This window comes from Pituophis catenifer, unplaced genomic scaffold (assembly GCF_029215685.1).
Source record: "Pituophis catenifer annectens isolate HBS135680 unplaced genomic scaffold, rPitCat1.0.hap2 SCAF_1, whole genome shotgun sequence".
Classification (NCBI taxonomy): domain Eukaryota; kingdom Metazoa; phylum Chordata; class Lepidosauria; order Squamata; family Colubridae; genus Pituophis; species Pituophis catenifer.
In genome coordinates, this window is record NW_027256881.1 from 26,258,298 (window position 1) to 26,285,963 (window position 27,666).

The 27,666-nt window shown below is 40.8% G+C and overlaps 1 protein-coding gene across 2 annotated transcripts in view; it reads left to right on the forward strand.

Moving 5' to 3' along the window:
* MSRA (methionine sulfoxide reductase A) overlaps positions 1 to 27,666 on the forward strand; it is a 201,643-nt gene that overhangs the window by 43,782 nt on the left and 130,195 nt on the right. For both annotated transcript variants that reach the window (XM_070932210.1, XM_070932209.1), the window contains exon 2: positions 25,117 to 25,185. In XM_070932210.1, coding sequence (XP_070788311.1) covers positions 25,117 to 25,185 — 69 coding nt within the window. The remainder of the gene's footprint in view (positions 1 to 25,116; positions 25,186 to 27,666) is intronic.

Genomic DNA, 27,666 nt, shown 5'->3' on the forward strand with positions numbered 1-27,666 from the left:
CGCCAGCCAGGGCTCCGGCTTGGAATCTGTCAGCTGACAGATTCCCTCGTTAGCGGCCCTTTTTCCTCCTCCTTTACGAGGCGCTGCGTTTTAAAGGCGATTAGCCCAGCAGCCGCTGCTACGATCGGCAAGCTCCTCTCCTTATCTGATCGCATTAATAGCCTTGAGCTAGCGATCCCACAAATTTTTTTGCTTACCGGAACGCTGCAGCCACTGAGGAGTTCTACGAAGCAGTCCTCTTTATCTGATCGCCTTAATAGCCTTGAGCTAGCGATCTCGCTGATTTGTTTACTGAAACGCTGCAACCGCTGAGGAGTTCTACGGAGCAGAGCCTCGCTCATAGTAAGTCTCTCTGGGGCGGTTTATTTTGGCGCGCTTGGGACGGCGGCCATTTTGAAGGGCCTAACTCAACCTCTGGCAATGGCTGACATCAATCAGGGCCGTAAACACCCTCATAAATCTTCTTCCTCAGGCCAAGACCGTAATACCCCCGATCCTTTGGAAGGTCCATCAGGCCTGCCCCAGCCAGCGAAGAAGCATAAGTCCAATAAGGCTTCTTCCCATGCCACCTCAGCGCCCTCCAGAGAGGAGCAACGGCGCCACAAGGCCATGGAAAGGGCCTTCCACAAGGCTTCCTCAAAAGCAAGGCCCATTTCTCCTGAGCGCCCTGCTCCAAAGTCCTCCAATTCAGGGCCTGTTTCCCAGGATGAAACCCGTAGTGTGAGGAGCATATCACCAGACTGCCCAGTCCCAGTGGGCCCTGCCCTCCCTCCGGGCAAAGAGCCTCTTTTCCAAACTGAGGCTGGATCCATTTCTTCTCCCAGCTCCCTTCAACCGGTCCAGTCACCTGCTCAGGTGATTCCTCCACCCCCTCAGGACTCTATTCCTCAACTTCCAGAGGCTCTTCTCACCAGAGCTATCCGCCAGGGCTTTGCCCAATGCCTACAACAAGCAGGCCTTCAGCCTCCCCCCCCCAGTTCCAGTCCCTTCCGCTACCGGGGGGCTTCACCACCTTACCACTTCGGATCAGGCCTCGGATATTGATCAGGACGATATTGAATTTGCCGCGGAGCAAGCAGCTATCTCTGAGACTGACGAGGCCCCTGACTCCGCCCTTTCGGAAGATGAGGGTTTGAGTCCAGACCAATCCCCCTTTATAGACCTTTTCCGCCCGCAGATGTTCCGCTCTCTCCTCTTTAAGGCTATTGCCACCACTCGATTGGGTGAGGTCCCTCCCCCAGATGTCTTGGCGTCTTCTGCTGATCCCGCTTCGGCCTTGTTTGCGGAACCAACGGTGGCCCCTGAAACCATCCCGGCACCAAAGCTCTTTCTCGATGTTCTCCGTCGCCAATGGTCTCTCCCAGGCGCTGGCCCAAGTCCTAATAATCTAGATAAACGCCTCTACAATGCAGCCTCAGCTATGTCTGACCTTCTTCAGCCACCCACCGTTTATGCTCCAATTGTGGCCTTGTCCAACCCTTCACATCCCACAGGTCCTCCTGAAGATTCCCTTCGCCCTGAGGACAAGCAGGCAGAGAAAACGCTGGTTAAGGGCCATCTCGCTGCTGCCCAGTCTATTAAATCTTCATCTGCGGCCTCATTCTTCAATAGAGCTACCCTTCTCTGGATCAAACAGCTCCAAGACCACTTGCCTCATTCTGATTCCAGGGTCCAGCAGGACATCAATAAAATCATGGCTGCCCTGGAGTATTCTGCAGACGCAACTCTGAATGCAACCCGATTTGTGGCAAAAGCCCTCAGTTCCTCCATTACTTCGCGTCGCCTTTTGTGGCTCAGGAGTTGGCAGGCTGACATGCGCAGGAAGTGGCAGTTGGCCTCTTCCCCTTACACTCCCGGCAATTTCTTTGGTCTGCCTTTGGAACCTCTACTGGTCGAGACAAGGGATCGACACAAGATTCTCCCTTCGCAACATAGGCGATCCGACACCCGCTACTTGCCTTATCCATGGATCCAGCCCTTTCGGACATCGGACGGCTCCTTCCAGTCCTGCTACCAGCGTACTTCCCAGCCAAGGTCAACTCAGCCTGACCTTCAGGTCAGATCGGGGGGTCGTTTCCCACCAAGACGGTCCTTTCGGAGGGGACTGGGTCGTTTCCCCCGGAGGGGTAGATAGGCCCAGCTGGGATCCTCCCATCGGGGGCCGCCTTTCTCTTTTTTTTGACCAATGGCGGTCTTCAATAACAGATGCTTGGGTTTTGTCCATCATAAAATTGGGCCTTCTGTTAGAGTTTTCTTCCCCTCCTCCCTCGGTTTTTCTTTCCTGTCCTCTCTCTAACGACCCCGTTAAACAGGCTCTTGTTTCCTCTGCTATAACTCATCTCTTAACTATCAAGGCTGTTCAACCTGTTCCCCCTGAACAACGGGGCCTGGGGTTTTACTCCCGCCTCTTCATTGTAAAGAAATCCTGGCGGGCCATTTTAGATCTCAAGGCCTTGAACCGGTACATAACTTACCGCCGGTTCAAGATGCACATGTTGTTCTCTGTTTTAGAGTGTCTCAGGCCCGGGGACTTTCTCTCTTCCATCGACCTAACGGAGGCCTATCTCCATATCCTTATCCACCCTTCTCACCGCCTGTTTCTTCGTTTCCACTACAGGGGTTCCCATTTTCAATACCGCGCCTTACCCTTTGGTCTGTCCTCAGCCCCTAGGGTCTTCACAAAGGTTATGGCCTCCCTAATTGGTTACATTTGCTCTATTCCGATTCGTTTACAATTTTATTTGGACGACATTTTAGTTATGTCTCCCTCTATCCCATCTGCACACAAAGACCTGTCCACTGTCCTGACCCTCTTACAGAGTCATGGATTCTCGGTAAATTGGGCCAAGAGCCACCTTTCCCCCTCCACTCGCATAGTTCATCTTGGGGCCTCTATTGACACACTTTCCTCTCAGGTCTTCCTTTCCCCTGACCACCAGGTCAGCCTCAAGACCTTGGCCAATCAGTGCATTATGCAGGGCTCTGCTTCACTGCTACAGTTATCCTGTTTTCTTGGCAAAATGGTCTCCACCTTTGGGATTGTTCCATGGGCCCAATTGCATAGTAGGGAGCTCCAGTGGCTCCTCCTCCCCCATCAACGATCGGGACACAGTTCTTCACTGTCCTGTGTTCACCTGCCTCGATTGGTCATCTCTTCCCTCAGATGGTGGGACTTCGGACGCTATCTCCAAAGGCAGCTGTTTCAGGGAACCTTCCCGTCTGGTCCTCACGACGGACGCCAGCTTGTCAGGTTGGGGAGCCCACCTTCATCATCACTTGGCTCAGGGTCGCTGGTCCCAGCTGGAATGCCAACACAACATCAATTACCTGGAACTACGCGCAGTTCGGTTAGCTCTCCTCCGATTTCAACCCCTGGTCAAGGGCAAAGACATTCTTGTTTTAACCGACAACATGGCCACAAAGACTCATATAAACAAGATGGGGGGCACTCACTCCAGATCCCTTCTGGCGGAAACGGTCCTCCTCTGTCGATGGGCCGAAGGGCACCTCAAGTCAATAAAGGCGGATCACATCTCAGGGACAACCAACCTTCAAGCGGATGCCCTCAGCCGCTCACGGTTGGATCACGGGGAGTGGAGTCTCCCTCTCCTTCTCTTTCACGACATCGCGAGCCGTTTCGGCCTCCCTGTGGTCAACCTCTTTGCCTCGAGCCAGAACAACAAGCTCCCCAGGTACTTCTCTCGCTTTCTGGATCCCCGGGCCGAAGCCACAGATGCTCTCTGCAGCCCATGGCCGTCAGGCCTCCTATATGCCTTCCCCCCCCTGCCACTCATCCCCCGCGTACTCAGGAAGATGCTGGAGGAACAGGCGGAACTCATTCTCATTGCACCTCACTGGCCCCGCAGGCCGTGGTATGCGGACCTGCTCTCTCTGTCAGTAGCTCCACATTGGCGCATTCCGGACTCCAGGCTAGTGCTTACTCAGGGAGCTCTTCATCATCCAGATCCCGCTTGGCTCCATCTAACCGTTTGGAGTCTGAGCGGCTCCTCTTAATGGAGGCCAGGGTCCCTACCAGGGTAATTTTCACAATGCAGGCGGCTCGCCGTCTATCTACTTCACGCATTTATGAAGCAACGTGGCAATCATTTTCTAAGTGGTGTAGACGCTCCTCCATCGATCCACTGTCAGCCTCAGTTCTCCAAGTTCTTTCCTTCCTTCAAGACGGTTTTGATTCAGGCTTGACTCTGAACACGCTACGTCGCCAAGTTGCAGCTATCGCCTCTATTCTCTCCTGCAATTCTCCGGACTCTATCGCTCGTCACCCTCACATTCGCATTTTCCTTCGGGGGGCGGTTAACCTCCGTCCTCCCCCGATTCATCGCTATCCTACATGGAACCTCAAGAAGGTCCTGAATGCTCTAACTCTGTCTCCGTTTGAACCTCTCCGTCAGGTGTTCCTCCGTTTTTTGTCCTTCAAGGTAGCATTTCTCGTTGCTATAACCTCAGCCCGTAGAATATCTGAACTGGCATCTCTATCTGTCCACAGTGACCTCTGCATTTTTCATAATGATAGGGTGGTCCTCCGCCTTGATCCGGCATTCCTACCCAAAATCAACTCTAGATTCCATCGAGCTCAGGAGCTCAATCTACCGAACTTTTGTCGGCGCCTAGTTCATCGGTTGGAACGGTCTTGGCACCTCGACGTCCGTCGGGCTCTAAAGATTTACATCTCTAGGACGGCACCTCTTCGTAAGACGGAGGCTCTATTCATATCCTTTCAACCTGCTTCCATCGGGGCCAAAGTCACTAGTACCACTCTAGGTCGCTGGATTAGGGCGACCATAGCTACAGCCTATCAACAACAGCATCTCCCAGTTCCACCCCGCATCACTGCACACTCGACGAGGAGTGCCGCCACTTCAGCGGCTTGGGCTACCCAAGCTACTCTGGAAGAGGTTTGCCGGGCGGCGACATGGATGTCAATTTCTCCATTCATTCGCCATTACCGGGTGGATTCTTTCGCATCCGCGGAAGCAGCCTTTGGTCGTTGGGTCCTGCAGGAGGTGCTTCGTTCTTAGAGCCTTCGGGCCGCAGTTTTCCCTCCCTGGCGACATCTGGCTTTGGTATGTCCCCAGTCTGACTGGCGTTTCTTCACTTCGGAGAATGGACGTTGGTCTTACCTGATACGTCCGTTCTCAAGTAGAAAGAAACACCAGTCAGCCCCACCCTGTTTCCGGCCCTCTGGGTTGGATGGGAGGGGGGTTTGGATATTAATTCTCTCTCATTTTAGGAAGACACGACGGTCTGCGCCATGGCCCTCGCCGAAACACTGGGGCAAGAGGGCGGAGCTATTTAAATTAGTGCAGACCCGGTCCATGCTGGATACAGGAAGTCGTCTTCCCCAGTCTGACTGGTGTTTCTTTCTACTCGAGAATGGACGTATCAGGTAAGACCAACGTCCATTTTCATTTAAATATACAAAATATATTTCAGGTATACTCAGTATATTAATATACACAAATAATACTGGACAGAAATTGTATAAAGGTGCAGGAGACTTTCTCTTTCAGCAGGATAATTGTCCTAAAAAAATCACTATCATTAATACTCCATAGGGAAGGCAGCTGGGCTGTGGAGACAAGATATTAAGAAGACAGTTGTTGGCACTCCTTCAGAACTTAAAGCCAGTCCAATATTGCTGTTAACAAATTCTTGGAAACTACATTTGGTGGCTAAAGGCTGCAGTGGATGGACAATGATGAAGGAAGTGTGAAGCCTCCCATGTATGTAAATAGGAATAGAATCTTCCATTTTTAAGAGTTTTGGATATGCAGCTGAAAAGTTTCATTTTCCATTGTATGCTATGTTTTTCTTATATATTTCCAGCATGAAAATAAAAAAAAACCACACTGTAAATTTTATGTTGTCATGCTACCACGTTTGTAGTTTAGCCAGAAAGAATGCTTGGGTCTTTGAGGCTGCTTATACCTCTGAAGCCAAAGGTTCACAGCCCATAGTAACAATTCTGATGAATATGAAATTTAGTTGCTCAGGAAGAATTTACCAATTTTTAGATCTTTCAGAGATCCAAAAAGATCTCAAATAACTGCAGGAAATAATGGATACAGGAACAGCTTAGTACTCTCTTCTGCTCTTGCTTCTTTATCTGAAATTCCTTTCACTCTGCCAGACTTACATTTCAAGACCAGGCCTACTATAATCTAAATATGTAGTTGGTCTTTGCAGAAGCAAAAAATAATAATAGATATTTTAGAAGCATATTAATTATAGTCTGTTCAATTTTTTATTTTTTGCCAATGCCTGATTTGTTCATTAAGTCAAACAGTGTCCTTTGTCAACTAGGTCTGGAGAAGAAATACATTTCTTTTCAAGTCTCCTCTTAAGGCAGCTCAGTTTTGCAGGTGAAGCAGCACATTTTTGAAACATGCAAAATACTAATAATCATGTATACACTTAAGCAATCAAAGCAGAGAGTTAAGCAGAGTCAGATGTGCCTATTCTTAAACTGGCCACCTCTGATGAGCCAGCTGTGAACTACAATTGCCACATTTTAATTTCAGGAAAGGTTGGGAGAAGGAGGAGGCATTTGAATTGACACAGGGATAACATAATTATGCACAGCAGGATGTTGCAGAATTAATTTAGCCAATCAGAATTACAGTTGGGGGATGGGCATGTGCAAGGCTGGATACGGCGAGATAAGCATATATGGGAAAGACAGGAGCAAAAATGCAACTTTACTTTGCTAATGTTTTGATTATTCATCATTCACTAGAACTGGAAGTCAACCAACTGAAAATATAAACTATTTTATGAAGGTCTTTGGCTCTTTTAAACCATCTTGAAATTGGAGAAACAATGAACAGGGATCATTATACCACAGCATGAGTGTAATTATTGATACATTATATAAATCTCACAATCGACAAATGTAAATTCCTTAGCTGTGATGCAATAAAATTTCTAAAACAATTTAAGAGGTTTCCAGACATGCAAGAAAAATCTTATCCAGGGGAATATGGGGAAGGTAGAACACAGAGCATTCCCATTTCAAATTCTAGCATCCCAGTTAAAAAGAGCAGGTACAAGTTTTCTGATTAAGACCTTGACGGTTGCTGCCCATCTGTCACTACTGCATACCAAAGAAAGGCATACTGGAGGAATCATCTCCAGAACAAATGCCTCCAAATTTTCATTACAGTGATGGGAAAATTTATTTTATTCTGATTTTATTAAACCATTTAAAATTCCTTTCTTATTAAAATAAAACAAATACAATAAAACTACTAAACTCCATCATCTTAGAAAATATCTCTGCACCCTCTCCACAATGGAGGAAGCCTCTGCAGTCTCACATAAACCATTGATTTAAGATTATTTTAATCTGAAATACTTGGCTTCTTGTATATTGCTGAAATCTTTCCAAATCCACAGAGCTGTCCTTCATTTTCCTAGGTCACTTGAACTATAACCCAACTTTGACAGCTTAGCCCTACAGAATCCACCTAGAGCAGGATTCTGTTCCTCTTAGCTTAGTATTTTATGAGTTTAGGCAGTTTCATTTGGCATACATGCACTGCACAGAGCAAATGGTATAGATACACAAAGAATGTTCAACATTTTATATAATTTTTTTCAGGATCCTAGTTTCAGTTTAATCCCAATTGCAATGACGTCAGAGTTCTGGATTCATTAGAAGAAAGGTTAAGCAATATGTAAGAATGTGGGTATTTTACTTCCATTTTGAGAAGTCTACATGTAGTCATATTAAGGTGGTATAGTATGTGTCGATATGAGAGCTAGTTTGGTATAGTGATGAAAGCATCAGGAGAAACCAGAAGACTAAGAGTTCTAGTCTTGCTGCAGGCATGAAACTGGCTGGTTGACTTAGGATCAATCACTTTCTCTCAGCCCATGACATCAGGCTCAGGTAACAAGCTGGTCAGTTAAATGTTTATGGAGAGTCTCAGTCATCCAAGTCATGGTTGTCCCAAAGATCAGAGCTGAAGAAGCTTCCTGCATGAGAAGCAAAGTGTCTTCAAAGAAAAAACAGAAAGTCCAATTGCCTCTTGAAAAACCATCTTTGGTACAAGCTGATCAGTTAATTCCTGTCACAACCAATAGTTGATCTGAAAAACAAAAACAAAAATCCCAGACTCTGAACTTGTGGTGAAATGCTTGGAAGACAAAAAAAGAGGTATGTGTGGATATCTTGAAAAAAGTTTGCAAGGACAGTTATTGTAAAGTAAGAGACAACTCAGTTCTGGAAAAAGAAAAGTAAAGAAACTCAAAATACCCCCAGTTCTGAAGTTTTCGGAGGTTATGTGCAGAGGGGAACTCTGACAAGCTTTTAAGATTATATTGTTATACCTTAAAACAATATGGTAGCATTCCTATAATCCTTACACTGTTTCCTGAACTGAAGGGTGTTCAAAGATGATAGAAATAAGCAAACTTTTGAAGTACAATGATACCAAATCAGGCTTTTTCTCAGTACAGATATGAGTGAGCATAAATTGGTTTATAATTTATAATTTCCCTCCAAAACACATACACACATAGCCTCATAGATACAAATGTGGTCACATATTTACATATACACACATATATAACCTCTCTTCTCCAACTGCATGCTCATGAACATCTTCACACACTTATTTACAATTGGAGGTCTTTTTCAGTCTTATCCTAGTCCTTGTAACTAAAGGTCCCAGCAATATATTATGGACCTTTTTCATGCAAAGCCATGTTGTACTTCTGAACATCCTATTTTTCCTTAGATTTATTTGCAATCATCAAACTAGCCGTATTTGACAAAAGAAAAACATCCAATAGCTGAATGACTCTGTCCTATGGGGTTTTATCATAGGGATGGATTTTTCCGATGGTGATCTAGAATGGGCTTGGAATGGGCTCATTTACTTTTATTAAGGTGCTCTTTGTGATATGTTTTAACTACTGGTTTTATTACATACTACCCAGAGTTACCTTGTGTTAAATGGGCAAATAAATAAATAAATCTACTATTAATTTATTAAAAGCCAATTGCATCATGAGGTCAACTTTCATTAAACCATATACCATGGTATATGAACTATAATGTCCCGGCCATAATATGTTTTGGTTTAATATATTGTATGAATCCAATTAATAATCTATGCTTTTGCTAAAATTATGTAAATATTAATATTTTATTATCTAAACATTCACCTGTTTTAGAATTATTTTATATTCAGCATACCTTATTCACTTTTATGTTCTAATCTGCAAAGCACATCAAGAATTAATCTCTTCCTAAAATTCTACCTGATTAATGAAATAATATTGTGTGAATGTTCCATGGGTGACCTGAAACCCTATTCTACTTACACAGAGCAGCCAAGACATCCTGTGCCTTCAAATTATGTTCCTCTGAAGATCTTACATAATCAGTCTACTGTTCATACCAGAATCTTGCAAGAATTAAGGATATTTATGGAACAAGGAACTAGGAAACATGAAAACTGTTTCTAGTAACAATAATTTTAAAATGACAGGAAAACTGGTAGGATTTAAGGGGCCTTTGATGCTCTCTGAGCTTATTTGTTTTATTGTAGTACAATTTCATATTTTGCAATAAGGGTTGATCTGTGCTATTGTCAAAGAAAACCATGGTTCTATCTATAATGATGTGGAGTCCTATGATGAAAATGATATAACTACAAATCCTTATTAACAATCACTGCAACACTAAAATAAGTTTCCATAGCAACAGCGGAAAATTATACAACATACAGCTTTGCCATAGCAAATAAATTATTCTGTGAAATGTTCCTTTTGCAGAAATCATTTGGTTTTCTGCTGCATAGATGCTTAAAAGTCTGGCAAGTGCTACTTCAGATGCTTGTGCCATACCTCCCAAGAAAGATGCTAAATTCCATCATCATTTGTAATTCAAATATCTCAGACTTGCTTTTCTAAAACACATTTACAAAACCACAAGATAGAAGCTAAATTGTCCAAATTAAAATAGGTGGGTTTTTTTTTACAGTAACTTTAAATTGTCACTTATTTTGCTTAAAATAGGAGATAAAGCTATACTATACAGGTAGTCCTCGACTTATGACCACAACTCAGCCCAGAATTTATGTTGCTAAGTGAGAAATTTGTTAAGTGAATTTTGCCCCATTTTACGACTGTTTTTGCCTCATTTGTTAAGTGAATCACTGCAGTTGTTAAATTAGTAACACAGTTGTTAAGTGAATCTGGCTTCTCCATTTACTTTGCTTGTCAGAAGGTCACAAAAGGTGATCACATGACCCTGGGACACTGCAACCATCATAAATATGAGCCAGTTGTCAAACATCCGAATGTAAATCATTTGACCAGAGATGGGCTTCACATAATTTAACAACTGGTTTGCCCAGAATCGAAAATGTGAGAGCGTGCGCACACATGATCGCTTCACTTGTGCATGTGCATCTTGTGCACATGCGCACTGCGTCAAAAACATGGCAATTATATAAGATGGGATAGCTCCAGGGAGGGTGGGTGGGCCCAGCCGCTAACTGTAACTACCGGTTCTCCCAAACCAGCCCAAATCGGCTGAATCCCACCCCTGCATGTGACCATGGGGACGGGACAATGGTCATAAGTCTCTTTTTTCAGTGCTGTTGTAACTTTGAACGGTCACTAAATGAACTGTTGTAAATTGAGGACTACTTTAGTCTCATCTTTGAACTATTTGATTTATTTTTTCCTTATCTGTTTCCTATCATTTAAAAAATGACTCCTGAGCCTTAAGTAACAATATTTGCTTTTCACATTTGAAAGAGTTATTAGCAGATGTGAATAAGTAGCCAGTTGTTTTCTCAAGTTCTGCATATGAGACTCTAAAAGTACCCCGGATACTTGTTGTGAATGTACCGTATTTTTCGGAGTATAAGATACACCGGAGTATAAGATGCACCTACCTTTTTTAGTGAGGAAAAGAAGAAAAAGAAATCTCCCTCTGCCTCTGCCTCTGAGCAATTTTGCCTCGTTGCAGCAAACAGCAAACAACCTGCTTTACTTTCATTTTCGTTTCCAGCATAGCTTGATTAGCACAAGGGAAAAATAAATCTGGTCCAGCAATTTATCTCTTTTCAGCAAGCAGCAGAGCCCTGCCCAAAACAGCTGAGAGCAAATCAGCTGAGAGTTGGGAGGCCGATCCAATCAACTTGTGCTAATTAGCTTGTGCTGAAATTGAAAGGAGCTGGTTTTTTTTTCTGTTTGCTTGCAAGGAGGTAACTGCTGCGAGGTAGAGGCCAAAGGGTGGGGGTCAGTGAGTGGGCGGGGCTACATTCGGTGTATAAGACGCACCTAAATTTTCACCCCCTTTTAGGGGAGAAAAAAGCGCATCTTATACTCTGAAAAATATGGTATGTTGTGTTTTAATCTGATGGTTTACAAAACACTACTTTTACATTTTCTTTTCTTTTTTAAGTCACATTTATTGGAGAAATTGGTGGGCATTAAGAGCAATATATCTGCTGATATATTGCTACCATAGGTGTCATGCTGACGAATTTTCCAAAATGTAGCTAGTTGTGCAATGTTCATAGCTCAATATCTTACCAACCTATGTTTGATATAGTATTTTGTTCTTTTAAGTGTTACCTGGAAAATACATCAAGGCAGTTCCATTAAAAAGCCAAAGTTGTAATATTAAAATTGCGGCTTTTGCTTACTGGTTAGCTATTTTCAGTGCACCAATTAGGGTTTGAATCACTGTGCCAACAAATAAACCATTTTTTGATATAATTATTGCAAACTATTATATTCAAGCAGAGCAACTGATGTAAAAAGAACTAATCTAATCCTTGCTCTCCAATTTTTGAATTGCTCTGCTTTCAGTTCTAAACTGAAACTAAACACCAACACTAATAGCAGCCTGTAGAAATTCCCCAATTCTATTTTGCGATCTTGATTCAAATAGGGTCCAATGAATATTGCTGGCAATATTGCTATAATTATATTTATTAATCCCTAATTCTCTTCTGAACACTTTTGCCTTTTATTTCTGCAGGATTGTCTATGAAATGTTTAGGAGCCTTGCTATATTATCTATATAGTTATGCTGCATCCCCATATAGGTTCTGATTTAGAAAAATTACATTGTTTTTCAATTTATATGTGTAACAACAGAAAAATACCAAGCAATTTAATTTAAATGTGTGATTTCACCTCTTTCCCTTTTTAAGAAAAAGTGCACAGTACAGTTTAAAAATGATAAATCAGTCTTAATTTTGGATTGAAAACCTTACTTAAAATGAAACTTCGTTTTAAAAAAGCCTTCCATCAGTGTTTCCCAATTATGAGTTCCATAATATAGGTAATTCTCGATTTACAATTGTAATTGAGCCTGGAATTATGGTCATAAATCGTGCCATTGTTTAAGTGCGTCATCAATAAATGCACGATCCTATATACTCTCTATCTTACTTTTCCTGGACTTACTTCTGCCCTAGCACAAAGCCTGTGCAAAGAACCTTCATTTGTGAACTGTCTAGAGTTGCTTGGAATTTAGGCAGTAGTAGTAGTAGTAGTAGCAGCAGCAGAAGTAATGTCATTTGTATGGATTGTATTGCAGTTAAACTATGGGAATTTTTGAAAAATGTATTCCATGTGAACTGTGCTGTGGAGGTATTTTTCTGTTCTAAATTGGAACAGTCTATCTGATGCTATTGTTACCTGAAATCTCCTTCCATATAGTCATTTTCACATGACAAATAATTCTATTAATGTAGCCTCCTGCATTCACGTGAGAAAGCCATCTGCAAACCTCTCCCTGACCTCTCCTTACAATACCTATTCTTTACCAGTATTTCATGTTAAAATATGGTTGCTGGTAGATGATGACAGTGCAGCATATGATAAAAAACCTTAATATGTGATAGCGTTAACGCACATCATGTGATAGCTTGGAGGGCATTACCATTTGGTCTGTCATGCAGACTAAGGAGTATTTATATTAATCCTGGGCTTTTCTTTACTGATAAGGTTCTTACAGCAACTATATTATGTAAGAGAGTAGGACTGGAACAATGTTCTTACGGTATTATACCAAGACTTATTTTTTAAGTATCCCATTTATTCAGATCTGCTAATATCTCATTCAAACGTGAAAAGCAAAAGTATTTAATATTCATTGTTGCACAAACTTCCAGCAAACATATCCAAGAATTAGAGTATTACAGCAACCAAATTTGCTACCTAACCTCCCCCTCCTACTGCCAGGTTCTTCCTCGATCTTTAATCAGTGCTCCCTTCTTCATTTATTTTCTCTCCTGAGTCATCAGTATTGGTCTAATGGACTGGAACAGCCTAAGGTGAATGATAATTACTTATTGAGTTGCTGATAGCCAAGATGACAATAGACTTATTAGGTCAGTAATAATGGAAATCTGTATTTAATATAGAAGTGTGTTATTCAGTTTGAAAGAAAAGAGCATAATCTTTTTGGGGGGTGAAGGTGGGGGTGGGTTTCGGTTCAGAAAATTTTCAAGATCATTGTAAGAAAATTATAAATTAATACTACCAATCCTTCTAGAAAAAGAAAAATACGTTGATCATAGTCTTATATTTTTGAAGGCAAGTTCCAAAAAGGCAATGTGATTTACATCAAAACATAAGCATTTGGAGACAGAATGAAATATTTTATGTTCCCACAGTGTAGTAAAATTAAGGACTTTGGTATGTTAAAATTAATTCTATGAACATAATGACAGCTTCTTAAATTCATGCACTACAGTAGTATAATTACTATTCTAGCTAGCTGTCCATTATTTGCTATTCGTTGGTTCTGCCACTTTTCTATAAATAGTATTTTATGTATAATTATAAAGAAAATCTACATGCATGGCAGCTTGAGGAGCAGATGAAGTTCCAAGAAGTGAGTTTGGATTCCAAGTCAGATTGCAGTACTCTAAGGAGCTACCTTGTGGACTGAGTTCTTTTCGAGATGAGATTCGTTCTATTTCATCTTAATATCTGCCTTGATGGATTATTCTCCCAAAAAAGAGAGGGCAAAGAATAATGCTGCCCATCTGCCTTTCCTGTGTTTGATGGCAGTAATTTAATATGTACATGTGTTAAATCTTTCTAAGATTAGGAACAACCTGCCTTTATATAGTTAAGCAAATAGGGAGAGGAAAATGTGTTCCAGGCCATTAGACAGATGTATAGCTGTGTAAAATAAAAAGAGTCAAGATTAGGTTCACATATTAGCTCACATATAAAACTACAAGATAGTTTTCTGGTTTTGGATTATTATGTGGTATGAGTCCAGGCGTTATAGTTTATAATACAGCCAAGTAGTTTACTGCCTCACTGAAACTGAGAGAGATATGCTGAAGATCTGCATACTGACAATTAGAACTTGGGCAAATCTGGAAGAAATTTCAATATTTGAACATCGTTTTAACAGAACATAGTTATGATTTTACATATCATTAACTCACCTAGATGTTGCATAGAGAATGGATCAGAATGACAGGTAAAGAATTTTGGTGGGTATGTCAAGAACAACATGGTGCATGGGCCTGGCGAGAACCCAAAATAAATGGAGATAGCCAATAGCCATGATCTCTCTGACACCTTATTGTTTTGGTTTAAATAAAATCTACCTTTTTGTTTAAATTAAATTAATATAATTAATTGAATATTTTTATTAATTTTTTACAGAGCATGCTTATAAAACAATCTATCAAAAAGAAAGAGAAGTCAGAAAGAATAGAGAGAGAAACAGAATGCAGAAAGATATAAAACAAAAGGAAAACAAATATATATATATAATGAATGATTTTTGACTTTTTCTGAGGTTATAAAAAATTTTTTATAACAAATATTTGGAAATCATTTATACGTATTAGCCAATTTATCTGGAGATGTGTACCATCTATACATAATTTTATAATGCCTTCAGCACAACAAAAATCTTTTGAAAAATGTTTTTATAGTGGAGTGCTATAAGGGACATTTTTCTTGCAAATGAAAAGAAAAAGTTTAAAAAGTTGATAAATGGTAAATATTGAATTTTGTGAAGTTAATTGATGAAGTTGCTGTTCTGTTACAATGTAATTATATTTGCATACAGTCTTCCAAAACCAGAAGATAATCTCTGTCACAAAGCCTTGTGACTGACAAAAGTAGAAGTTTTCTGTGTTGGTATGAATCATTGGGCTTCTTATGGAAAAGTGATATACAAATAAACAGAAGATAACTCTGCCCAGAGCTAATGGATCAATGCAAGCTTCAGGTCTACCAGCTGAAAGCAATTGTGAGAAGCAGAAATTTCACTGTATTGAAAAGAGATTTGATATGCTGAACTTCAATGCTGCAAAGAACTCCTCCATGTTGGAAACGCTGCAGGGTATCGGTAGTGATTAAGTCTGATGAGGTTAGTCTAAAACATGTTGTAAAGGACAGGCCTGATACCATGAAGCTTATCTGAGCATTCCTTCTGCTCATTTGTCACTGTCAGGAGGCAATGGGGGCAGGGACAGGAAAGTAGGAGAAGCAGTGAACCATTGCCACTCATCTGTTGACTGGCAGTTGAATGTAACTTTAATATACCTCTAGACAGATAATCTGCCATCAAGGTGTGCGTAGTTGGGCCCCAGTGTATATACATAGGGTATTCACAGCCTGCACATTGTTTTCAGCTACTGACATCTGAACAATGGCTTCTTGTGAGATATGTCATTGGGGAAGAATTGAGTCACAACTTTTGTGCTATATTAACAATATAGTGAAAATATGGGCTCAAGTTCTAAAATAATAATGCAGCCAACAGGTGATCCAGATGACAAAATATGAAAGTTTTTGTCCTCATTTGTATAGACGTAATCATCAAATGTCAGCAGGTGATAGCCTAATGGTGGTATAATGAGGGAAATCCCTCATCATATATCACAGTGGTCCCCAACCTTTTTATCGCCGCGGCCCGCTGAGCGCGCGCAGGGGTGGGGGCACGGCCCAGGAGCTTTTGCGCACGGCCCATTGCGCACGGCCCAGGAGCCTTTGCGCTGCAGCATTCATGTCCCCCGGCCGCTGCGCGGCCCGGTGCCAGGTACTCCACGGCCCGGCACCGGTCCGCGGACCGGGGGTTGGGGACCACTGATATATCACATCACTGCTATGAATCTATTTGATTTCATAAGACAAGCCCTATTTCTACCACTTCGATCCCCATCTGTAGTACAAGTATGGAATGACTGTGATATATAATACTGTAATATGCCCTGATTGCCTCTTTTTAAAAATAGAGATTCAGGATTTATTTTTTCAGTTGTTATTTATTTGTAATTCATTATTTCAAACATTTTACCTAGTGTAAACTGTGGTCTTCTGGATATTTTGAACTTTCATGCTCATCACCCTGGATGTCTTGGACAATGGGGAAGGCTTGGGTACTGCAATCCAGTCATGGCTGAAGGGACAGTATATCCATCCTTATCTACCTGTTTTGTGAAAAGAAATCAAAATTAAAGAATTAAAAATAAATGAAGATAAATTATGAGTTTATATGCTTTTATAACACCACAGTATTCTAACTGTGTTTACACATCATGCTATGCCATGTTAGTTTCTCCATGACTTACTGAATAAATCCCAGCTACTGAGTTTGCAGTACATGTGGCTATACCATAAACTAAACCACATCATGTCTTAGTTATGTAGGAATCAGGCCTTCAGATTTCTTTCCAAAGACTTTCTGAAGTCTTACATTGTGACAGATGGTGCTATGTTCATGAAAAACTTTTCTCTAGATGCCTTGGATTTATGAACGCATGGCTGGAGAAAATAATCGGATAAGAGTCTGGGCTACTATGTGAGTGAAGGTATCAGACAATTGCTTTTCAGCTACATCTCTGTAGCTCCTTTGGGTTTTGCATCTTCTGTCTAGAAAATGAATGGTATAGGAGAAAATCAAAATAATAGATGAAAACAGGAAAATGTGCAGTAGAGTTATGGATTTCAAAGGCTGATTAGTTGTGTATTGTTTGAAGTATAAACATATGGACTGTAATGTTGTGAAAGTATTCTTGATTTCCAAAAACCGAGTACCAGTAATTTAAAAGTGTATGGATATTTTATTCCACACTTAATTTTCCCACTGATAGTAATATATTGTAAGTTATTTTTCTTTGGTTTTGATAGCTGCTTTCAAACAAAGAAACAAATCCGGAAGGAATTTGGGTATATCTTCAACTCATTCTAAAATGAATTTTGGAATAATCTGCAGAAATACTGTGCTGAAATATATCACATATATCACATTTTGTAATATTGATCAGTATGCAGACAGTAGTTCTCTTGCTGTAATAGATCCAATTGCATGTGAGGTGTCAGATTGTGCTACATTAACTATATGAACAAATTACTCAAACTTACCACAGTGTCCTTTGTCACTGTCGCTTTTAATAACTAAAGATAATTTGTTCTGAAGTATAAATTGAAACCGTGTTGTTTTTCATAAGTCTCCATCTAACTAGGTGAAAAGTCACCTGGTTGGTCTGGAAGTTTTCTCATTTTTTACTTTATGTTATTTCTCTCTGAAAAGTACAATGGCTGCAAATATAACTCTTTGCTTGGGACCCCATTTCCAAGTGGGAAGGTGGCGGCTGCTGCTTCTGCTGCTTGAGGTGCTCTGAAACGATCTCAGTTCTAAGAGCAGCTCTTGGTATTAAAGTTTAATTTAATTTAATTTAATTTTGTAATTTAATTCTAGAGAAGCTGCAGATTCAGATTATGTTCTTTGTATTTCTGTTTGCCCTTAGTATTAAATATTGGTAAAATGCTTAAAGGCTGGATACATTCACACATCATACTTAGCCACATCATTAAAAAAAACACATTTTGTTTTGGCTGAGTATGTTGTGTAAATCTAGGCACTGTGGTTTTAAAGCCATGCTTTATGGCTTAGTGCAAAGAAAGAGCCGTAAAGAGTGTTTATTCAGCAAGCCATGTTTTACCAATGTTTTTTTTTAAAACACCAATGAATTATTTGGGGACAAAAATCATATTTGTCTGTGATTTACTGGACTTATCTTTTTTTTTTTTTAATTTGATTTATATGCCGCCCTTCTTCGGAGACTCAGGGCGGCTTACAATGCGCTAAGCAATAGCCTTCATTCTTTTGTATATTTTATACAAAGTCAGCTTATTGCCCCCACAACTGGGTCCTCAATTTACCTACCTTAGAAAGGATGGAAGGCTGAGTCAATCTTGAGCCTTGGCGAGATTCGAACCTGCAGTAATTGCAGGCAGCTGGTGTTAATAACAGGGTGCCTTAGACCACTGTACTACCAAGGCTCCTTATCTTGATGAAAATCATAATGGGCCAGGAGCCAAATTAAGAACAGTAGTTTTAAAAAATTAAAATAGCTCCCTTTCCCACAATTTTCCTTTATGTACAGTTGTACAGTTGCATGAAGGGCTGATGTTTGAAAAGTCCAAAGACCTTTGTGAAGCTATTTGGACAATTATTAGAACTGTGATCATAGGATGGCTACCATTTTCTATCTAGACAGAAAAGTCTAGAGACTTTTGTTAGGAGGGAAAGTACTCAGTTGGAAAGCAGCAATAGTAAATGGACACAACTTCCTTTTCTTTTTTCTTTTCTTCACATGTCATTAGTTCTTTCTCAACCATATTGTGAGAATGCTTAGTCCTGTTGCTATACGTTCAGTGTACATTTGGAGCATTTTCTCCTGACATTTTAAGACAGATAAATTATTACCTATCCGATGACAACACTGAAATTGGTTAGCATTTGTACAAAGGCTGAAAGGTAACCCACTGGCTTACAGATTTATACTGATGTTCACTCATAGCAGTGAAAAATGTTTACATGGAATCGTGGTGAGGAATAAAGCCAGAAAGGGGCTAGCAGTTATTTGATGAGGAAATATGGACAAAAACTACAGGTATTATTCAGGTTATGACTGCAATTGAGACAAATATTTCCATTGCTAAGCAAGGTGGCTTCATCAAAAATTCAAAACCTTTCCGAGAGTCTTGTAAAATCATAACCAAATAATCCATTAAAGCTCTGAACATAAAATTCTCATTTTTAATTTTTTGTTCCATTATCTTCTTATCTTGTCAAATATTTCTATTCAACACTTCATGAACCAGGATAAATAGCAAAGGGGACAAAGGATAAACTTTGTTTGGTTTAGTTAAATTGCCATTAACCACATCCTATTAACATGATTCAAACCTAAGAGAAATAAATTTAAAGAACACAAATTAACATAGGAGTTCTCAGACTGTGTTTTGTAACTTCACAAATAAATGTGAAAGGGCTTTCACTTGTTCCCACCTTTATTATTTTATTTTGATTTATTTATTTATTTTATATCCTGCCTTTATTATTTATATAAACAGCTCAAGGCAGCAAATATATCTAATATTCCTTCCTGCTCCAATTTTCCCAAGAACAACAACCCTGTGAGGTGAATTGGGGTGAGAGTGAGTGACTGGTCTAAAGTCACCCAGCTGTCTCCAAGCCATCTTGGAGCTGTTGTGCATTTTAATTCTGTGACTTAATGGATAGTGGTTTAAAGAAAGGAAGGAGAACCATTCATCTTTTTAAGACATATAGGAAGAACACAAGAAATTGGTTTTGAAATGTAGATGTGAATTTCATTCCAATAAGATAACTGAAAGTATTTTAGAAGTCTACTAGTTTATTTTAAATACCATGTATCTGGGAAAGAAATATTAATTATACATGGTAAAAAACATGAATAACTTAAGCTGTGGTATATTTACCTCTTTGATTAAAAGTGAAGAGCTGCAGTGGCCAGAAAAATATGTTGTTATATTCAGTTCAAATGTGTAAGTTTCATATTATCTTCAAAATAATAAGAAACAAAAAGTACATTCCTATATCACCAAAAGTACAGGTAGTCCTCAACTTACGATCAGAATTGAGCCCAACATTTCTGTTGTTAAGTGAGATATTTGTTAATGAGTTTTGCCCCATTTTACGACCTTTCTTGCCACAGTTGTTAAGTGAATCACTGCAGTTGATAAGTTACTAACCCAGTTGTTAAGTGAATCTGGCTACCCCATTGACTTTGCTTGTCAGAAGGTAACAAAAATGATTTAATTTAATTTAATTTAATTTAATTTAATTTAATTTAATTTAATTTAATAATTTAATTTAATTTAATTTAATTTAATTTAATTTAATAATTTAATTTTAATTTAATTTAATTTAATTTAATTTAATTTAATTTAATTATTTAATTTAATTTTTAAATTTATATACCGCCCTTCTCCTGAAGGACTCAGGGCGGTGAATAACCAGAAGTAAAAAAACATCAAATACAAAATATAAAAATAATTTAAAATGAATTAAACAATTTGGCCCAACAGTTAAAATCCCCCATTAAAATCCAAATTAAAATACACAATTGGAGAGATTAGGCCAGCCCGACTTGATGAAATAAAAAGGTTTTGAGGGCCCGACGGAAAGTACGTAAGTCCGGAATCGTCCGTATCTCCGGGGTGAGCTCGTTCCAGAGGGCAGGTGCTCCCACAGAGAAAGCTCTCCCCCTGGGGGCCACCAGTCAGCACTGTTTGGCCGACGGCACCCGGAGGAGCCCCTCTCTGTGGGAGCGTACTGGCCGGTGGGAGGCTCTCGGTGGCAGAAGGAGGTCCCATAAATATCCCGGCCGTAAGCCATGGAGTGCTCTAAAGGTGGTCACCAACACCTTGAATCGCACCCGGAGGACCACCGGGAGCCAGTGCAGCTCACGCAGGAGAGGTGTTACATGGGAGCGCCATGACACTCCCATAATCACCCACGCGGCCGCATTCTGGACCAGTTGGAGCTTCCGGGTGCTCTTCAAGGGGAGCCCCATGTAGAGAGCATTGCAGTAGTCCAAGCGGGAAGTGACGAGGGTATGTGATCACATGGGACATAGGGCATGTGATCACATGGGACAGAGCAAAGGTCATAAAGATGAATCAGTTGCCAAACATCTGAATTTTGATCACATGATTGTGGGGCTACTACAGAGGTTGTAACTCTGAAAAAAACAGTCATAAGTAACCTTTTTCAGTACTGTTGTAAATTTTTCAGTGCCATTGTAACTTTGAACGGTCACTAAAGGAACTGTTGTAAAACGAGGATTACCTGTATTTTACTTCAGTGTCCATCATCACGAAGCTGGCTGAAGAGCACTGAGAAATGAAATGAAAGCTATTCTGAATGCCAGGTCTGCCAGGCAGCTTAGCATGATATATAAATATGGTCAGAATAGATTTATAATTATAATAAAACTTGGTTTTGCAGAACTAAGTGAGGCACAGGATATCTGCAATTCCCTAAAGTCTGTTCAGTCAAATAGCACTTCATTGCAATGATGTAATTGATGGAAATTCATCATTTGCATCATTATGTCATCCACATGATGAGATTGTTCTTCTCCACTTATTGCATCTGCAGACTCTTACCTGGAAGCCTTATTCAGAGTTATTGAGACTCTTTTAAGAAAAGATGGGTAAGACAAAGCTTCTTCAAGCATGATGGATGAATTTGTGGGTTTCTTGGTAAATAAAGTTGCTTGAATTTCCTCTATCAATTGGACGGTGTCCACTGTGATGAACAAGGTGGAATGGAACAGAACAGAACAGAATAGAATAACAGAGTTGGAAGGGACTTGGAGGTCCAACTCCCTGCTTAGGCAGGAAACCCTACACCACTTCAGACAAATGGTTATCCAATCTCTTCTTAAAAACTTCCAGTGTTGGAACATTTACATCTTCTGGAGGCAAGTTGTTCCACAGATTAATTGTTCTAACTGTCAGGAAATTTCTTCTTAGTTCTAAGTTTCTTCTCTCCTTCATTAGTTTTCACCCATTGCTTCTTGTCCTACCCTCAGGTGCTTTGGAGAATAGTTTGACTCCCTCTTCTTTGTGGCAGCTCCTGAGTTATTGGAACGCTGATATCATGTCACCCCTAATCCTTCTTTTCATCAGACTAAACATACCCGATTCCGTCAACCGTTCTTTATAAGTTTTAGGCTCCAGTCTCCTAATCATCTTTGTTGCTCTTCTCTGCACTCTTTCTAGAGTCTCAACATCTTTTTAATATCGTGGTGTGTATTATTGAGATTCCTTTCATTAGTGTAGTGTTCAAATAAATGAACAGGTTTAGGTGTGGTATGGAGTCCTGATACCTGTGAACTGGATCCATATCTCTCCAGCTTCTTTGGACAGCCAGTAGGGTGTAAGTGACTTGATAAGGAGACTGTCAATGCTTTTTTGAAAGTGTGAATAATGCTACCTACCTTGGTGGAACCCAGTTATTGAAGGTCCTAGAAAAAACAGATTATCTGTATTTCTGAATTCATGCTCAAATCAAAATGACATTGCAAAAATGACATTGTTAGCTATAGTGGATGACTTTTGTTGAAATATAGTTGAATATAGAGACCCTCTTAGTCTCTTTGGACTTTTTGGTGACATTTCATATCATCACTCATGGCATTTTGCTGAATCATTGGCAAGGGGTGGCAATTGGGGGGCATTGCTTGAGAGTAGTTTTCTTCTATCTGAATTGTGGAAAATCAGCACTTACATTTCTGGTTGCTTTAGTTTAGTGGGATGTTTAGCAGAGGTCTTTTCCTCATGTTATCTAATATTTACAGTATATGAAGCTGGTGGAAAAGGTCATTTGTCAGTTCAATATACTGATGACACTTAACTACCGTATATTTTGCCATCATGGGCCAAACCAGAGCTGCCCTGGAAAGGTTGAATTAATATCTGTCAGGATCTGGAGGGATCCAGGATCTTGATTTAATCGGTTCAAATTAAATTTTATCGAGACCAAGTTGTTTTCCATCAATTCACATTAGAGTGAACTGATAAAAGGGATGCTGATAGTTACTTTAGATATACACAAAGAAGTTGGTTTGTTGTGGGAATGGTGTAATCTCAGTTGTCGGCAAACCGCGCTGGGTAAACAACATTAGCACAAAGTCCTAATCTCATCAAAGACAGGATGTCTGGCAGAGACCCTATATCAAGATATGCAAGGAATAGAGACCCAACACGTAGGCATTGTTTGTCACAGGAAATAACATGAGGGAAATACGAGGGATCCATATGGAATTCACGAGCTTTCTTTAGCCAATCAGGACAAGTAAACGTTGATTGATGTTTTGCCATGATAGTTGTAAAATGACAATAAAAGGAAGCCTTTTGGATGGGGTGAGTGTGCCTTCCCCAAGGTACCTTCACACCGAGGGGCCTTCCCATGAATCATCATCCTGCCTACATGTCTTTCTTCATCGAAACAACAGTTTGTGAGTTAGAGCTCATCCAGGTCTTTATGGTTCCTATTTAAACAGGTGAAAGTTGTGGCCAAGGAGGTATTTACCTAGGAATAGTTGGCATGCCAGTGCAACCCTTTCTGTTCCAATATCAGCTTACTCAAGCCTTAATTGCCATGCATTTAGATTACTGCAGTGCATTCTGCATGGTCTTTGAAGATGCCTTAGAAACTGAAACTTCAGAATGTAATGGCTAGATAATTGGCCAGATAAATTCACAATTATAGCTAGTATCAATTACAAGATCACTACATTGGATATTAATATGCTTCTAGGTCTAATTTAAAGGGCTGGTTTTTATCTTCAAAGCCCTTTCTGGCATAATACTTTGGTACATCAGGTACTGGGCTCAACAGGGTTGATTCTGCTTATCTGATCTGAACATCTTGAGAGAGCCTCCTAAAGTAATTGGGTAGATGGCAGCTCTTCTCTGTAGTGGCTCCTATGCTCTGGAACATGGCTTCCTGAATATAGCCTTCTTCTTCTTTGCAATATGCAAGGTAGTGAAAACATTCTTATTCCACCAAGGCAGGGGTATCGAACTCTATTTCATTGAGGGCTGCATCAGGGTTGTGTTTGACCTGGGGGGGGTCTGGGGGGGGCGTGGCCAGCTCAGTGTCACTCATGTTGGGAACCCGTGGTGGCCTGAGCACTCTGCCAGCAAAAACGGACCCTCGAGCTCCGTTTTTGACTGTGACAGCTTCCTGCAACCCTCTGCCAGCGAAAATGGAGCTCAGGAGGGCCATGTGCAGCCTCCCAAACTCCATTTTCGCTGGCAGAGGCTAATCAACTTCCTCTTGTAAAGGCCTGTCTAATCTGTAGTTATTTATTTGTTATTTATTTGATTGATTTATATTTCATCTTTCTGATCAGAAGTTACTCGATGGAATGGCATTTGTTTAAAATATCAGTTTGGTTCCTTCCATTTTAGAAGGAAAAAAAAATGATACCTACTGTATGTGGTTGCTAAGATTTGAAAATGACTTGATGGCACATAATCAGTCCTTCCATTTTTAGGTGATAATTTAAGGCCAGTTTGTTTGAACTTTTGATTAATTGCTGCTACTTTGGGAATATTATCTTGTGGTTTTGTTCATTTTTTAATTGTGAGATTGATCGGTCCTATGTAACTGTATTTAAAAGTAAGACCCAATGGAATTACATGCAGTAAATTAATGTAGATACAGAATATCTTGCTCTTTGGATATCCATTTTGAGCAGAATAATAGAAGCAATATAAATTTTAAAAATCAATAACAGAACTCTGATAATGTGAGTGAGATTCATGGCAGAAATATATTGTAGAGAATAAACATGAGATTGATAGCAATCCCTGCCCTGTGGAAAACAGATCCAGAAGGCCATCCTATTAGCTCTCTAGAAAATCTTGAAAAGCTGGCTCGTTTCCCCCCAACTTCAGGTTAGGGGGAAACTGAAGCCTAGACAATGTGATTGTTTATGTAGAGAGGGAATTTTTTTTAGGAAATTGAGAGTTGTTTTGGATGTTAGTTTTAGATTTTCTGTTATATTTTTATTTGCTGCTTTATGAGCCAGCTAGGATTATGGTATGTATGTATTCTCTCAATTTATATGATAATCCATCTCAAATATTTAGCCAAGGTAAAAAGCAAAACAAACAACAAACTGGTACAATTGGTGAACGGGCCCTGCCCACACGAAGATCCCCAGGTATATAAAATGAGCCATATAAGTCAAACAAATTTTCCTATTTGATAATGTAATATTGCTTTGATTTCAGATAAACATCACGTGAATGGGAACAGTATGGTTGAACCCTTTCCAGAGAGAATGCACATGGCAATATTTGGTAAGTTCAGTTTGTCTAATATTGAGACTTTATTTCTGACTAGACTTATATTAAATTATGCTGTTTTTCTATTATTAATATTAATGAATATCACCATAATTCTTTGCTTCAAGAAACTGTTTGCCACTATTATCTCCTTTTAAAATAACTCATCCAAGTATGGATGAATTCAAATTTTCAATATACAGTCTAGTCTCTAGACTTGTTAATAGAAAGACCCCTCCAATACACACAGATATGGGTATTGTACCCGGTATGAAAAATGAGTGAAAATTGCGATATGGAATGAGGGAGCCAGTTTGATATAGTAGTTAGAAACTGGGAGACTGAGTTCTAGGCCTGCCTTAGGAACAAAGCTAGCTGGGCAATTTAGGGCAGACACCCTTTCTAAGGCCTGGGAAGCAAGAAAGGGCAAATTGCTTCTGAAATTTTGCCAAGAAAATTGAGGGACATGTCCATGCAGTAACCAGGAGTAAAAACTGATCTGAAGGTAGACGCGCACAAAATTAAATAAAGGATTCATATACTAATGGATTAAAGCTCAAACTTACTGCATTATAATAAAGAATAAATTCACTATTGCGCCTAGTTTTTTTTTTTTAGAAGGGAATGGCAAAAGATATTAATCATTATTGTGTTTAGCCAGAAGCCATTTTAAACATTACAGGGTGCAAATATAAATGTGGTTCTTAGAAATCAGTAGAAATCAAATATACCTCTATGATTAAGGATTTTTAGTCAATGGTTTGCACTGACTTAGCTGTTTCTCAAAAGGGATTTATGTTTTATTATCTTAATGGTAATTTACAACCTTGTAAAGAATTTAGTTATGATGATAATAATAATAATAATAATAATAATAATAATAATAATAATAATAATAATAATAATAATAATTTTATTTCTATACCGCCCTTCTCCCGAAGGACTCAGGGCGGTGTACAGCCTATTTAAAAACATAAGACACAACAATAATTAAAAATTAAAATAATTAAATAGATTTGGCCGATTTAAAACCCCAAAAATTAAAATACCCCAATTTAAAATTATTATATTGACAGCCCTGCCTGGCGGAACAACAGGGTCTTCAGTGCGCAGCGGAACACCCGGAGGTCGGAGATCTTACGTATTTCCGGGGGCAGTTCATTCCACAGGGTTGGGGCTCCCACAGAGAAGGCCCTCCCCCTGGGTGTCGCCAGCCGACATAACTTGGCTGATGGCACCCTGAGGAGACCCTCTCTGTGGGAACGGACTGGTCGGTGGGAGGCTATTGGTGGCAGAAGACGATCTCGAAGGTACCCGGGTCCTGTGCCATGGAGCGCTTTAAAGGTGGTGACCAGCACCTTGAATCGCACCCGGAAGACCACTGGGAGCCAGTGCAGCTCGCGCAGGAGGGGTGTCACGCGGGCACAACGAGGTGCGCCCATAACCACCCGCGCGGCTGCATTCTGGACCAGCTGGAGCCTCCGAGTGCTCTTCAAGGGGAGCCCCATGTAGAGAGCATTACAATAGTCCAGCCGGGAGGTGACAAGGGCATGAGTGACCGTGCGCAAGGCGTCCCGGTCCAGAAAGGGCTGCAACTGGCGGATCAGGCGAACCTGATAAAAGGCCCCCCTGGCCACGGCCGTCATATGCTCTTCTAAAGACAGCCGCGCGTCCAGGAGGACACCCAGATTGTGAGCCCTCTCTGTGGGGGGCAAAGATTCACCCCCAATAGTCAGCGATGGCACCTGCTGACTATATCGGGACGCCGGCAGCCACAGCCACTCGGTCTTGGAAGGGTTGAGTCTGAGCCTGTTCCTCCCCATCCAGACCCGCACGGCCTCCAGGCAGCGAGACATCACATCAAGGGCATCGTTGGGGTGGTCTGGAGTGGAGATGTACAGCTGAGTATCATCAGCGTACAGATGACACTTCATCCCAAAACCACGGATGATCTCACCAGCGGCTTCACATAAATGTTGAACAGAAGAGGCGAGAGGACCGACCCTTGTGGCACTCCCCATGCGAGATGCCTCGAGGTCGACCTCTGCCCCCCTGCCAACACGAACTGTGAGCAGCCGGAGAGGAAGGAAGAGAACCACCGCAAAACGGTGCCCCCTACTCCTAACCCCTTCAACCGCTGCAGCATGATACCATGGTCGATGGTATCAAAAGCCGCTGAGAGATCTAATAGGACTAGGACAGAGGAGCAATCCCTGTCCCGGGCCCTCCAGAGATCATCCACCAACGCGACCAATGCCGTTTCTGTGCTGTGCCCCTGCCTGAAGCTCGACTGGTACGGGTCTAGATAGATAGCTTCATCCAGGTGCCTGGGCAGTTGTCGTGCCACCACACTCTCAACAATCTTCGCCACAAAACGAAGGTTGGAGACCGGACGATAGTTAACTAATTCAGCCGGGTCCAGGGAAGGCTTCTTGAGGAGGGGCCTCACCACCGCCTCTTTCAAGGCGGCGGGAAAGACACTCTCACTCAGAGAAG